This window comes from Acomys minous (assembly GCF_964271855.1).
Source record: "Acomys minous genome assembly, chromosome: 3".
In the NCBI taxonomy this organism is placed as follows: Eukaryota; Metazoa; Chordata; class Mammalia; order Rodentia; family Muridae; genus Acomys; species Acomys minous.
In genome coordinates this window covers 93,526,851-93,542,113 of record NC_140485.1, presented here as the reverse complement: position 1 = coordinate 93,542,113, position 15,263 = coordinate 93,526,851, and the positions used below count along the sequence as shown (strand labels likewise).

The 15,263-nt window shown below is 49.3% G+C and overlaps 1 protein-coding gene across 3 annotated transcripts in view; it reads left to right on the top strand.

The window, feature by feature from the left end:
• BEND3 (BEN domain containing 3) overlaps window positions 1-15,263 on the top strand; it is a 38,367-nt gene extending 23,104 nt beyond the window's left edge. For 2 of the 3 annotated variants that reach the window (XM_084774448.1, XM_084774450.1), the window contains one exon: window positions 9,621-15,263. In XM_084774448.1, coding sequence (XP_084630574.1) covers window positions 9,621-11,867 — 2,247 coding nt within the window. In that variant the 3' untranslated portion in view covers window positions 11,868-15,263. Of the gene's footprint in view, window positions 1-3,305; window positions 3,520-9,620 lie in introns of those variants that run through there. The other variant, XM_084774449.1, reaches the window with a different exon arrangement.

Below are 15,263 nucleotides of genomic sequence, written 5' to 3'. Positions count from 1 at the left end.
GTCCAGCTTTTATGTGGGTTCTAGTAATAGTGTTGTCAAACTTTCAAAACCGAGCCCTGAAACTGGTTCCTATTTGTTGTTGTTGTTCTTGTTTTTGTCTTAAAGTTTTTTGTTGTTGTTTGTTTTGTTTTGTTTTCATTTTTCAAGACAGGGTTTCTCTGTGTAGCTTTGGCTGTCCCAGACTCGCTTTGTCGGTCAGGCTGGTCTCGAACTCATAGATCCACCTGCCTCTGCCTCCCAAGTGCTGGGTGGTTTAGTGTTTTGTTTTTTGGAACAAGGTCGTCATCCTCCTCCTCCTCCTCGATTAATTTGTTTGTTTGTTTGTTTTTCAAGTCAGGGTTTTTCTATGTAGCCTTAGCTGACCTTGAACTCAGAGATCTACTTGCCTTTTCCTCCCAAGTGTTGGTGTTAAAGGAGTGCACCACCGCCTCTCAGTGGCCCATGGTGGCCTTGAACTTGCTCTGCATAGAACAGCTTAATATTCACAATGCTTCTGCCTCGGTCTTCATAGTGTTGGGACTGTAGGTGTTTGCCGGGATGGCTGCCTCTTCTTAAGTTTTGTGGGGCTTGTTTTGTTTTTGAAGCATGGTTTCCCATGTAGTCCTCCTGTCATCTGTAGTCTTGCTTGGTGTAGGTTCACTATATAGACCAAGCTAGCTTAAAAATTAGAGAGATTGGGGCTGGAGAGATGGCTTAGCTGTTCTTCCAGAGAACTGGGGTTCAATTCCCAGCACCCACATAGCAGCTCAGAACGGTCCAGTTCCAGGGGATCTCTCATCCTCACACAGACATACATGCAGCAAAATACCAATACACATAAAAATTTTTAAACATTTTATTCTATTTTGTTTTTTGTTTCTTTTTTTCTTTTTTTTTTTTTTCAAGACAGGGTTTCTCTGTGTAGCCTTGGCTGTCCTAGACTCAATTTGTAGACCAGGCTGGTCTCAAACTAACAGCAATACACCTGCCTCTGCCTCTGCTGGGATTAAAGGCGTGTGCCGTCACCACTCGGCTTTATTTGTTTTTTCAAGGCAGGGTTTAGCCTTGGCTGTCTTGGACTTTGTAGATCAGGCTGGCTTTGAACTCACATCAATCCCGCCCATCTCTGCATCCCAAATGCTAAGATTATGGGCATACGCCATGCCCAGTTTACACTTAAAACTCTTGTTTGTTTGTTTTTTTGAGACAGGGTTTCTCTATGTTATCTTGGCTGTCCTGGACTCACCTTGTAGACCAGGCTAGCCTGGAATTCAGCGATCCACCTGCCTCTGCCTCCCAAGTTCTGGGATTAAAGGTGTGAGCCACCACACCTAGCCACACTTAAATTTTTTACATTTATTTGTATACAAGCCCACATAGTTTGGAGGTTCGGGGACAGCTTCCATCTGTGCGTTCCACACCAATAGCCCAGTGTCCTGCTTTGTTCTCCATTTAGCAGGCCTGTGCTGCTCCTCTGTCCTCAGCTCAAGGTCCCGTCTTGTCCTACTCCAGACCTCCCAGCCCCCTTTCCCTGCCCAAATGGCGTCTCCTTCCCTCAGGTCATACAGCAGATACACCATACTGGAACATTCCAAGTAGTTCTGCTTTCCTCCACCATGTCATGAAGGAATTCTTCTCTGACATTTACTGAATGTTTGAAGGGTAAAACCCACAAAAACGTGGGCGTCCTCTGACAGAGACCTGTTGGGGTTTTCACGTCTGAGGCTTGTCCGCCTGGCTCATCTCACTCTGAGTTCCCCTCCCTCCCTCTGCTCCCCTGGAGATCTCTGCTCTTGGCTGTAATTCTCCGCACTCACGGTCCAGTTTTGGGGTGGCTGTTGGTCTGTGCCCTCTCCTGTCCTAGGAGAGTTTTGGTTTGTTCAAGCTGTTAAAATGGGATAGGGCTTCCATGCTCTTTGCACACAGAACCAGGATCCCAAAAGCACCCCATTCCAGCTAGTGAGTAGCCCATGGTCTCTCTCTGTTTCCCCATTGGTCAACTGATGGCCATGTGGGTTGCTCCCATTCTGTTACTGTGGTAATAATTAGATAAGACAGTTTTCGGGAATCTCTCTGTGGGTGTGATGCATGTGCACAGGTCTGAATGTGAGTGCAGGACTTGTGTGTTGGAAGTCAGTGGATGGCCAGGCGCTGTGCTCTCCCTCACCTTCCACCTTGAGACAAGCTGTCTTCATTGTTTACCTCTCTGTGCGTCAGGCCAGCTGACCCGAGAGCTCTCTGTACCTCCCATCTGGGCTTAGGAGCCATGGCATTTTATTTTGTTTTATTTTATCTTATTTATTTTGGCTTTTCGAGACAGGGTTTCTCTGTGTAGCTCTAGCTGTCCTGGAACTTGCTCTGTGGACCAGGCTGGCCTTAAACTCATAACGCCTGCTTCTGTATCACAAGTGCTAGAATTAAAGATGTGTGCTATCATGCCTGGCTTATTTATTTTTACTTATTTTTGGTATTTTAAGACAGGATTTCTTAGGGGGGCACTGGTAACACACACCTTTAATCCTAGCACTTAGGAGGCAGAGGCAGGCGGATCTCTGAGTTCCAGGCCAGGCTGGTCTACAAAGTCTAGGACAGCCAGGGCTACACAGAGAAGATCTGTCTGGGGGAAAAAAAAAAAGACAGGACTTCTCTGTGTATCCTTGAACTGAGAAATCGGCCTGCCTCGCCTCCTAAGTCCTTTTGAAACCTGGGGGGCCTCATTTTAGGCCAGAGTTCTACATAGTCCCTGACCTTTGTTTTATGTAGCCCAAGCTATCTTCAAATTCCGTATATGGCTGGGCATGACCTTGAACTCCTGATCCTCACAATTCTACTTTTCAGAGTTGGGATTACAGGCGGCTCACACCACATTAGGTTTATATGGTGCTGGGGGTTGAACCCACAGCTTTGTTTGTGTCAGTAAGCACTATTGACTGAACTATACCTCATCTATCTTTTGTTGTTTAAATGATATTTTATTGTCCTTTCTCCTAATTTCTCCTTTTTTCTTTCTTTTTTTTTTTTTTTTTCCTTGGTTTTGGTTTTTTGAGACAGGGCTTCTCTGTGTAGCCTTGGCTGTTCTGAACTTGCTTTGTAGACCAGGCTGGCCTCAAACTCAGAGTGATCTACTCTCGTTTGCCTCCTCAGTGCTGGGGTTAAAGGTGTGTACCACCATGCCTGGTGGTGGTGGTTTCTATTTTTATAATGCTAGAGGGACACCATCCTTATACATAGGCCTAATCACTGGTATAAACGTATCTACAGACTAGATTCCTAGAGGCTATTTGGAGAGTGTTTGGAAATACTCTAGAAATTAAGGTGTGGTGGCACACACCTTTAATCCCAGCGTTTGGGAGATATAGGAAGGCACAGCTCTGCGAGTTTGAGGCCATCCTGGTCTACAAAAGCTAGTCCAGGACAGCCAGGGCAGCACAGAGAAGCCTGTCTCGATCGAGGCATATTGGACCATACCCCTCCCTCTTTTAGTCAAGGATGACCTTAAACTATTCTCCCGACTCCGCCTCCCAAGTACTGACGTTACAGGTACGTATCTCTGTGCCCAGCTCCCCTCTCTCTCTCTGACTTCCCGTCTCTTGAGGCAGGGGCTCACTGTGGCTGGCTAGTATTCGCTTTCTTGAAGTTAATGGAAGTTTATGTGTCAGTAAGCAGTATTCTTAGAACCCTAGAGACTTGAGAATTGAAATTTTCCAGATTAGAATGTACTCAGATAGGGTTGGTGCTTGCCCTTTCCTGGCGTTCCTGAGCCTTGTGTTGTGATACTGGGGCCAACAGGGAGCATGAGTTCACTTAGCACTTTCGCCACCTGGTGAGTGGGGAATCTGAAGGCTAGTAGGTGGTCATCATAAAGGGTGGAAGGGGCCACTTACACTTACCAGGTCTGTGACAGAGTAAGATGTACAGCATACCTAATGTACACGCAGCTCTGGGTTCAGTCTTTATTAACAAGCCCATGTGTTGTCCAGGGCTTTATAATTCCTGCTCTCAGAAAGCAGGGGACAGAGTTTGAGAGTGGCCTGGATTCTGTAGTGAGTTTAAGGACAGCTTTGCTCAGGGAGGGGGCAGCAGGGGGCAGCAGGGGGCGGGTAACATGCTCGTTTTGTAAAGGTGCTTGCATCCAAGCCTGGTGACCAGGTCGGTCTTTGGATTCACAGGTGGGAGAGAGCCGTCGTCTACACGCGAGTGTCTGGCCGCCACTTACTCGCTGTAACTACTGTACATGCAACATGCACAAAATGAATAGAATAAGATTTTGTTTTTCTTTTTTGAGGCAGGGTGGAATACATTTTTAAAGGAAAGCTAGAGTGTAGCTCTTTGATAGAGTGCTTATCCTAGTACATATAGTTCAGGGCCTGATACCTACACAATAAAAATAATAACATAGTCAGGCAGTGGTGGTGCACGCCTTTAATCCCAGCACTTGGGAGGCAGAGGCAGGTGGAGTGCAGTGAGTTCGAGGCCAGCCTGGTCTACAAAGCAAGTCCATGATAGTCAAAGCTATACAGAGAAAACCCTGTCTCAGAAAAAGAAAAGAAAAGGATAAAATAGTAAAAGTTACAGTGTTTTTGCAGGTGCCAGGATTGGTTATGGTTATATAGACCATCAAAGAAAAGCATTAAAAACAAACAGACAAAAGCCCCTGCTGTGGAGAGCTAGCTTAGTGGTTAAGAGCAGTTCCCAGTGCCCCCATGCTAGCTCACAACTGTTTGTAACTTCAGTTCCAAGTGATGCACACCTTTTTTTGGCCTTTGAGGGGAACCAGTCTAGCATGTGCAGGCAAAATACTCACACACATAAAATAAAAGGCAATTCTTTAAAAGTAAATACAAAGAATTTTTAAAAAACAAACTGCTGGTCAGTGGTGGTGTACACCTTTAATCCCGCACTGGGATGGAGAGACAGATTGATCTCTCTGAGTTCGAGGTCAGTCTGGATTAGAGTGAGTTCCAGGGCCAGTGAGGTTACACAGAGAAACCCTGTCTAAAACAAAAAAGAAGTCTTTTGTATTTGAAACAGGCTGTCCTTGAACTCAGATCTGGCAGTCTCTGCCTTACCAGTACTGGGATTTAAAGGCATATGCTGCCACCTCCTTGCTAATAAATCTTAAAACAAAACAAGAAACCCCTTCTTTTCCTACCTGAACCTCTGGTTTTAACTCCCTAACCTATGGACCATCTTCAGTTGCCTCCTTGCAGATTTATCAGAGGGGAACTAGCACAGGACTGTCGTCGGACACATGCCTTGGTGCCACCCCAAGTCAGCACAGATGGCCTTCCATTGCTGCTTCTGTCTTGTAGAGGGGTGCAGAACAGGGACTGCTGTAACGTGCACTGCACTGAAAAGTTATCCATGCTGACACCAAGTGTGCATGGATATGTACCTGCATGTAGCACGCTCGTCACGTGAGTGCCTGGGTGCCCATGAAGATTCAGAAGAGGGTATCGAATGCTCTTGAACTAGAGTTCCAGACAGTTGCGGCCATGTGGGTGCTGAGACTTAAACCCAGAACCTCTGATAGAGCAGCCACCTGCTCTTAGCCACCTAGCCATCACCACAGCCCCCTGACACCTTATTTATGATTGACAGTTAATGCTGGAACTTAAAACAGGCTGGGCGTGTTGGCGCACGTTTTTAATCCCAGCACTTGGGAGGCAGAGGTAGGTGGATCGCTGTGAGTTTGAGGCCAGCCTGGTCTACAAAGTGAGTCTAGGACAGCCAAGGCTAACACAGAGAAAGCCTATCTTGAAAAAACAAAAAAAGGAGGGGGGAAAAAAAGAAAAAGAAAAACAGCATTTTTTGAAGTCTGACAAGGACTGTAGGAAGACTGGCTGTGTGTGTGTGTGTGTGTGTGTGTGTGTGTGTGTGTGTGTGTGTGTGTGTGTGTGTGTTGTGCGCACATGCATACGCTATGGCATGGGGGGGGGTTTCAAAAGACAGTTTATAGGAGTTGATTCTTTCCTTCCACACTATGGGTCCCAGGGACAAAACTTGGGTGGTCAGGCTTGGTGGCAGGCCTCTTTACCTGCTGAGCCAGCCCTGCCAGCTTGGTAATCATCTCTCTGCTCACGGAGGTGGTGGTCGGGAGCTGTGCCAGGCAGGCGTGGTTACCTGTGCTCTCCCACGGCTTTTTGTCTGTGGCGATCAACTGTTGGAGAGCAGAAATGCCATTCATGCTACATGGCCGTGCCCTGTGCACATCTGCCTGCTGAGGCCTCACAGAAACAGAGGCAAATAGAGATCGCCAGTTTTCCCCACTAAAGCCAGGAAGCTGAGAACTTGGTGCTACCATGCCTGCTTCATCCTTGTGCACTTAACCGGGAGCCAGTGGGGTGAGGGCTGCAGGGATGCTTGTGGGGTGCCAGGGGAGGCTTACGATAGGGACTCCAGCCGGGCGAGGTGGCGCACGCCTTTAATCCCAGCACTCAGGAGGCAGAGGCAGGCGGATCACTGTGAGTTTGAGGCCAGCCTGGTCTACAAAGTGAGTCTAGGACAGCCAAGGCTACACAGAGAAACCCTGTCTTGAAAAACCAAAAATAAGGGCTGGAGAGATGGCTCAGTGGTTAAGAGCACTGCCTGCTCTTCCAAAGGACCCAGGTTCAATTCCCAGCACCCACATGGCAGCTCACAACTGTCTGTAACTCTAAGATCTGACACCCTCACACCAATGCACATAAATTAAAAAAATAAAATATTTTTTTTTAAAAAAAAGAAAAACCAAAAATAAAAACAAAACAAAACAAAAAAACAACCCCAAAACATTAAAAAAGAAGTCGGGGACTCCTTCCGGGTTCTGTGAACAGCACAGGAAGCCTGAGGAGAGAGCCATGAGAGGCCGTCTGAGTCTGACTCCTTCCAGTGTGCTCAGGGTCTCGCTTAGTTCCCAGGCACTCGGGGACATTTGTCTGTCAGCTGTAGTGAGCCCAGGAGACCACCGCTAAGTGGGTCTGGGCACTTGTGGAGAGTTCTGTTGAGAATGCATGGCAAGTATTGCCCGCACTGCCCAGATTCCACAATGGTGGCGCTGGCTTCCTGCTGCCACATCACACGGCCTACCCTGTGCGGCACATTAATTTTCCACCCCTGCTTCCCACAGGCCTGCTGCTTTCTTGGCCTTCTGTGCTGACTCCCTGGACACTGTTTACCCCTCATCATTCACTGAACTGAATTCAGTAACTGTCGTAGGCTCTGGGGTCTGACGGTGGTGGCCAGTACTCAGCGCACTGGTGGCCGTTTGCCTGGTATCTCTCCAGCATGTCTGCTGCCTTCGCTTGCATGCCAGGGTCGGCCTCGCGTTTATCCTCCTTCTCCAGCTGAGATCTTGAGGCCGTCCCTCGTGAGTCTGCAGGTGCTTCTGAATGAAGTGCCGTCAGGATCCAGGCTAGATGCTGGCACCAGGGCTGGAGCTGTGCCACAGCGTCCCCATATGGCTGGAAGATGCACCTTGGAGAATTGGGAGCTGTCAGCCAGATACGCCGTGCCAAGTAGCACAGATTTAAAGATTTCTTGATATCCCTAGACAGCTGAGCAGAGATTTTTATCATCGGCAGTAAACGCAACCAGCGCACCATCGCCTTGGCAGGGTTTGTGGAATTAATTGAGCACTGAATTGACAGGACACCAATGTAGGGATAGCGGAGAACCTTCCCTTTAGTGCGTGTGTCTTGTGTTGAATTGTGTGTCCAGGGTTTCTGTGAGTGAGGACCATGGCCCTCTGCTGGGGCTCCTAACTTGTTATTAAGCAGTTTAGTAAAGGCTGTTAACATTGATATAAGAGCTCCTGTCGTGATGGGTATGGCAATGTTTGTGTCCCAGAGACTAAGCCTGGACTGAGAAGGGGGTTTCCAGGCAGATAGTCTCTGACATCTGCCTGCACAGGACTGTGTCGGGGGGATCCAGAGGTTCAAGGTTGGCGTTGAGTCAGTCTGCTAGGAAGGACTCTTACCCCATACTTACTTCCCTTCCATATTGTCCACTTGGGCAAGGCTCCCTCCAGAACACTCACTGGATAGTAATTCTATTGTACAGAATTCTATTCCATGTGTGCCAGCCTAGCTACTTGTCATGAAGCAAACACTGCTCTCAAAAAGCTACATTACAGGCCAGTACTCGGGAGGCAGAGGCAGGCTCGAGTTCCAGATACACAGTCTGTATGTGTGTCTTTGTGGGTATGTGCCCATGAGTGCGGCTGTCCAAGGAGGCCAGAGGTGTCTGATCCCCTGGAGCTGGACTGGGCGTGAGCTACATGAAGTTGGTGCCAGGAACCAAATTTGAACCTGCAGGTATGCTCTTAACTGCTGAACCATGGCTCCAGGCACACCCCCTGACCACCAAAATTATTTTCATGCGATAGAACAAGAGTGTGCTAGGGCAGAGCTCCTGTCAATGACCTACAGTTGCAAACCCCTTTAGAGCAAGGCTGTACAGGTGTGTTCACAGGTGGTCATGCACAGGTGTGTTCACAGGTGGTCATGCACGGGTGTGTTCACAGGTGGTCATGCACAGGTGTGTTCTCAGATGGTCACGCACGGGTGTGTTCACAGGCGCTCATGTACAGGTACACACAGAAATGGAACCTCAAATCGACAACAATCCTCCTGCCTCTGCCTCCCAGGAGCGTGCACCACCACAGCCTGGCTGTGTTTCTTACTAGGAGGGGGTAGGCCTGGAGAGAGATGGCTCAGGTTAGGAGCACAGGCTGTTTTTCCAGAGTTCAATCCTTAGCACTTAAGTCAGGCAATTTACAACTACATGTAACTCTAATAGTTTTCTGAGCTCTGTAGGCACCTGTAGTCACATGCTTATAACCATACACAGATAAATACATACATATAAGTTAAATTTGATCCATTTTTCAATTAATTTTGTATTGAGCTTGAAGTTTGGGTTAAAATTATTCAATCTTTATTATATATGGATATATATGGCTGTTTAGAATTATTTGATGGAAAACTCTCTTTTTGCCCCCAAATTGCCTTTGATTCTTTCTTTCTTTCTTTCTTTCTTTCTTTCTTTCTTTCTTTCTTTCTTTCTTCCTTTTCTTTCTTTTCTTCTCTGTGAAGCCCTAGCTGTCCTGGACTCACTTTGTAGGCCAGGCTGGCTTCTGCCTCTGCTTCCTCCCTGAGTGCTGGCTCCATGGGCTCCGGGAGGTTCTGGGCCAGCCCTTGTCTAATGTGAATCAAGAGTGAGTCCTGGCAGCTGCTACTGTGTGCCTCATGGAAACTTGCTCGTGGAAGCTACAGGCTGAAGCCACCTTAGCCAGGAGCCACTGTTCCCATATGAGAGCAGTAAGGTCTGGGCCAGGAGGCGACCTTCATAAGGCCAGGCAACCACAGGATCTCTTCATTTGGGGTCTCATCTGTTCTGTAAGTTCTTGCCCAGTCTTCCCAGCCTGGCACAAGTATTCTCTAATGGCAGGAGCCTCCCTAGGTCTAGTCTAAGCTTTCTCAGGGAGTTAGGGAGATGGAACAGGTTAGCCCTCAGATGCTACTGTGTGTTTGTGGCACGTTCCTGGATGGGCAGAGTGGTTTGGAAGCATTGACCTTGGGCCCTTTGTGCTGCCCCGGCCCAGTTTAGTGCTGTGTATCAGAGCACAGGCCTAACTCTGCACAATGGTTTCTGTTTCTTAGGCGCTCCTGGCAGGCATGCGTAATCGCGAGAACAGCCCACCCTGCCAGGGAAATGGAGAGCCTGCCAGCAGGGGCCGGAGTGGGAGCTGCGTGTGGCCGGCCGAAGAGGAGCCTTCTGCCGAGGCCACCACTCCTTCCTACAAGAAGCCTCTGTACAGCATCTCCCACAAGATCCTGGAGAAGAGGAACACTCCCTCGGGAGACCTGCTCAGCCCCTATGAGCTCTTTGAGAAGGCCAACTCCACCAACAGCCCTTCTCCCCTGCGCCTGCTGAGCGAGTCTCAGAAGCGGGAGTGTGGTGCCGGGGTTGCTGCTGCTGACGGGGACCCCAATATCTACTTCCTGATGCAGAAGATGTTCTACATGCTCAACACACTCACGTCTAACATGTCCCAGCTTCACAGCAAGGTGGACCTGCTCTCCCTGGAGGTAAGCCGCATCAAGAAGCAGCTGAGTCCTCCTGAGCAGGTGGCCAAGTTCCAGCCTCCCCCCGAGTACCAGCTCACGACTGCCGAGCTGAAGCAGATCGCCGAGCAGAGCCTGTCCTGTGGCGACCTAGCCTGCCGCCTGCTTGTGCAGCTCTTCCCGGAGCTCTTCAGCGACGTGGATTTCTCGCGTGGCTGCAGTGCCTGTGGCTTTGCCGCCAAGCGGAAGTTAGAGTCACTGCACCTCCAGCTGATTCGCAACTATGTGGAGGTCTACTACCCCTCCGTGAAGGACACGGCGGTGTGGCAGGCCGAGTGCTTGCCACAGCTTAATGACTTCTTCAGCCGCTTCTGGGCCCAGCGGGATATGGAAGACAGCCAGCCTGGTGGCCAGGTCACTAACTTCTTCGAAGCTGACCAAGTGGATGCCGGCCACTTCCTGGACAGCAAGGACCAAGAGGAAGCTCTGTCTCTGGACCGCAGCAGTACCATCGCCTCTGACCATGTTGTGGACACACAGGACCTCACTGAGTTCCTAGATGAAGCCTCCTCCCCGGGTGAGTTTGCCGTGTTCCTCCTGCACCGGCTCTTCCCCGAGCTGTTTGACCACCGGAAGCTGGGAGAGCAGTACAGCTGCTATGGCGACGGCGGCAAGCAGGAGCTGGATCCGCAGAGGCTGCAGATCATCCGCAACTACACGGAGATCTACTTCCCTGATATGCAGGAGGAGGAGGCCTGGCTGCAGCAGTGTGCCCAGCGCCTCAATGATGAGCTGGAGGGCCTGGGGCTGGAGGGGGGCAGTGAAGGCGAGGCCCCGCGGGATGACTGCTACGACTCCTCCAGCTTGCCAGACGACATCTCAGTGGTCAAGGTGGAAGACAGCTTTGAAGGCGAGCGACCTGGCCGGCGCTCCAAGAAGATATGGCTGGTGCCGATTGACTTCGACAAGCTGGAGATCCCACAGCCTGACTTCGAGGTGCCGGGCTCAGACTGCCTGCTGAGCAAGGAGCAGCTGCGCAGCATCTACGAGAGCAGCCTGTCCATCGGCAACTTTGCCTCCCGCCTGCTCGTGCACCTGTTCCCGGAACTCTTTACCCACGAGAACCTGCGCAAGCAGTACAACTGTAGCGGCTCCCTGGGCAAGAAGCAGCTGGACCCCGCCCGCATCAGGCTGATCCGCCACTACGTGCAGCTGCTCTACCCGCGGGCCAAGAACGACCGCGTGTGGACTCTGGAGTTCGTGGGCAAGCTGGACGAAAGATGTCGGCGCAGGGACACGGAGCAGCGGCGCTCCTACCAGCAGCAACGCAAGGTTCACGTGCCTGGCCCCGAGTGCCGGGACCTCGCAAGTTACGCAATCAACCCTGAGAGGTTCCGAGAGGAGTTTGAGGGGCCCCCGCTACCTCCTGAAAGGAGCAGCAAAGACTTTTGCAAAATACCCTTGGACGAGCTGGTGGTCCCGTCGCCCGACTTTCCGGTGCCTTCCCCTTACCTGCTGTCAGACAAGGAGGTACGTGAGATCGTGCAGCAGAGCCTGTCGGTGGGCAACTTTGCCGCCCGCCTCCTGGTCAGGCTCTTCCCTGAACTCTTCACGGCCGAGAACCTTCGGCTGCAGTACAACCACTCCGGGGCTTGCAACAAGAAGCAGCTGGACCCCACGAGGCTGAGGCTCATCCGCCATTACGTGGAAGCTGTCTACCCCGTGGAGAAGATGGAAGAGGTGTGGCACTATGAATGTATACCTAGCATCGATGAGCGCTGTCGCCGCCCCAACAGGAAAAAGTGTGACATCCTCAAGAAAGCCAAGAAAGTGGAGAAGTGACAGGTCTGGGGCTGCCCAGGGTCTGGGGTCACCACAGGCTGAGCAACGGGTGCCCTCGGGACTGAGCGTCGCTCTGAAGCTCGTGTGTGGTATCCACAGACAGGCACCTTATGTCGGTGGGGAGTGGTTTCCTACATTTGCACACGTAAACACCTACCCAGCCACAAGAAAGAAGCCTTGAATTGGGTCTCTTGTGCTCACGACTGTTCTGTGCTCCCGGGTGGCACGGCCACAGTTAGGGGGGTGGCCAAGCTGTGAAATCAGAATTGGTAGGGTTGGGTCCCTTCTCAGGGCTGGGGTGCCCTCCCTAACCCTTACAATTAAATACAAATTTAGACTAGATGTGGTGACTCACATCTCTGGGCAGAGGCCGGTGGACCTCTGTGAGCTCGAGGCTAGTCTAGTCTACGTAGTGAATTCCAGGCCAGCCAGGGCTGCATAATGAGACTTTGTCTCAAAAACAACAATGCAAACTGAGCAACATTTTCCTCTCCCCAAGTTTTACATCTTCCTTTTTTTTTTTTATTTTTTTATTTTTATTTCTTTTTTTTTTTTTTAAATTAGAATGAAACCATTTTTAAAGAAAATCATTGGGCTCTTTGGGAGCCATTTTATTTAGGAAAAAAATTTTTAATATTTGAGATGAGATGCTGTAAGGTTACTTCGGTTGCTGGGATTTTTAAAGATGATTTTAGATTTATGTATGTTTGTTTTTTTAAAGAAATGCTGTATTCAGGCATTATGGCTGACTGTGGCTTCAAGTGGCATAGTGGCTAGTTCTACTAATGCTGTGTTTGACATCTGATTTTAGAAGAGTCCAGAGGCCTCTTGGATTCAGCAGACAGGATGGATTGTAGGTAGTGTAGCCCCTTCTTATTATGCGAGTCTCCCTTCTGCTGCGGTCCCCAGAAAGGCGACTGTGGCTCAGCCTGTCTGCCACTGCCGTGTGGTGCTCACTGTGAGGACGAGAACACTGGAAGATGATGTATGAATGTAGTTAGGTGTGCAGGCGTGGTTCTCACTGTCCTCGTGTGAGCTACGTCCTGCCACAGCCCTGCTCCCTCGCCGCACACACATGGTGGTGGCTCACAGGGAGGACACATTGCGACACAATGTGCAGGGACATTTCTGTGTGATTTATGGGTGGGCTCCTTTCGGGTTCACCAAGAACTGTTTACTTTCCGTGTATTTGTACAAAGTCCGTGTCCCCAGACCTCAGTGTTAGCTCCTCCCACGAGCAGCATGGCCTTGTACCTCCAAAGCCCAGGCCTAGGGCTCCTCTGCGGGTGTTGGAAGGACCCAGACCATCTTAAATGAAGCGCCCATACCCCTCCCCGGCCCCACTCGGACCTTTTCCCTCAAACCTTCCAGGAAGTTCTGCCGTCCTGCCCTGGCCCACCGCTAGCATGGAAGTGCACATCTCTTTCCCCTTCTGCACTGGGGCCAGATGCCTAAGAAGGAAAAGAAACAGTGTTTCTCAAACTGAATCCATCTCATCATTGACCTAGAAGATTAATTGAGTTGCCCAGGGTAGTCATAAAACCCTTTTGGGACATTACACATATGATAACTTAATGACTTAATATTTTGCTACCTTAATATGCAGAAATGACAGAAATCTATGAATTTTTTCATATAGATAACTTTAGTTCTAGTAGGCAATATAATTTTGCATGTACCCGGTGGGCATTTAAAAAAAAAATAACAATTTTGAATACTATAAAGCTTCTGTTCATTGTCATTTTCATATTATTTATGTTATAACTGTAAACCTAAATTATTGACATTGAGAAGTGCACAGAGACTTTGTGGCCCTCTGTCCCATGCCCACACCTGCACACACATATCTCCTTACTACAGAGATGAGGGGTTCCACAAACAACAAGGTGACCTTCTTGTGTCTGGAAAGAAGGTAATAGGCCAGCTGGAGGACTCCCTTTTCCTCACTCGGGCCTCTCTCTAATGCCTTAGTTACACACACACACACACACCCTCCAAAGATGGCTGTGGCACGCTCTCTCACTGCTTCCACTAATTCAAGAGAATTCCATGGGATTTGTTGTGGTCATGAGGATGTAACCAAGAGGATTCCAAGCCATGTGACAGCTGCCCTGCTTTCTAGAGAGTGGCGTGTGGCCCTGCAGCATCAGAAGCACAATCAGTTACCGTGTTTTTAGAAGTCCTGTCTACTCACATCAGAGAAATGGCAGGTTCTAGGAACTAAGCGTGACTTTTTGCAACCCAGAGTGTGTTAAATTCTGGGAAACTGTATTTTGGTTTCCTTAACACTTTAACTGTGTAGGGCTTCTCCCCGCTCCCCAACTACTACCCCAGTCCCGTTGTCCCTTTCAGTGAAAAAAGGGAGCTGTTTCCTGCCCCCCCCCCCCCACTGGACTGTATGGTACCCTCACCCATCCATACCAGTGGCTCTAGTGGGCTTTTTTTTTTCATGAAGCAATATAAATATAAAATACTTATTTTTTCAGAATTTAATGGGTTTCATGAAATCTGTTGGCAATTGCTTTCCTTGTTCCCCACCTAAATTCTTTGTGTTTTGGTTTATTTTTACCTTGTATCCAGAGGACTAAAGACTAGCACAGACATTCTGATGTTAAGTAAAATAGTGTGTCACAGTAGGTGGTAGTGGTCTTGGTTTTCTCTGTTAGTAAGTTGTTAAAGAATGTATGAATATAGTCTTGAATGTACAGTGTTCGAATCCTGCTTTAGTTCACGTGGCCACGTCTGTTTGATGACAAATGCTCGTCAGGGAATAAGTGTCCAGTGTCATTGTGCTCAGTGCCCTTCCCCTTCAGTGTCGAGCCCCAAACCTTCCTTTCTTCTTAAGTTAGGGGGTGAGGGGCTCAGATCAGCAGCAATCATCAACCGACCAATGGGATCTACTTAGTGGTGACTGGATTTGGCCTGATCACACACCACAGCACGGCCACTTGGGGTCTTGTAGAGATTGCCTCAGTTTCTGCCATTCCCCCAGCGATTGCCTCTTGCCCGATCCAGAGGGACCTGGAGACTCCTGGTTGGAGGTCACTGGGTCATGCTGAAGTCGGGTTGAGGGCCCGGGGGCTGCTACTGCTGTGGGAAGTCCTTGCCTCTTGTAGGTCCAGCCTTAATGTCTGACATCCCAGGAAGAGCAGACCCTGCACAAAGTGGATATCAGAGTTACTACTGTGAGGAGTGAATGCCGAGAACAGTTTTACCAAAGAGAATGAGGTACCACATCGTGTCTGCCTGTTACATCGATTCGCGTGCACCCTTAGAAAATTGAATGTAACACAAACCCAGGACAGTTTCGGAAATTGTACGCTCTCTAGCAACTTTGTGTGAATTTTTATACAAGCACTGTTTTATTAATTATATAAAATATAAAAATAGAAAAAC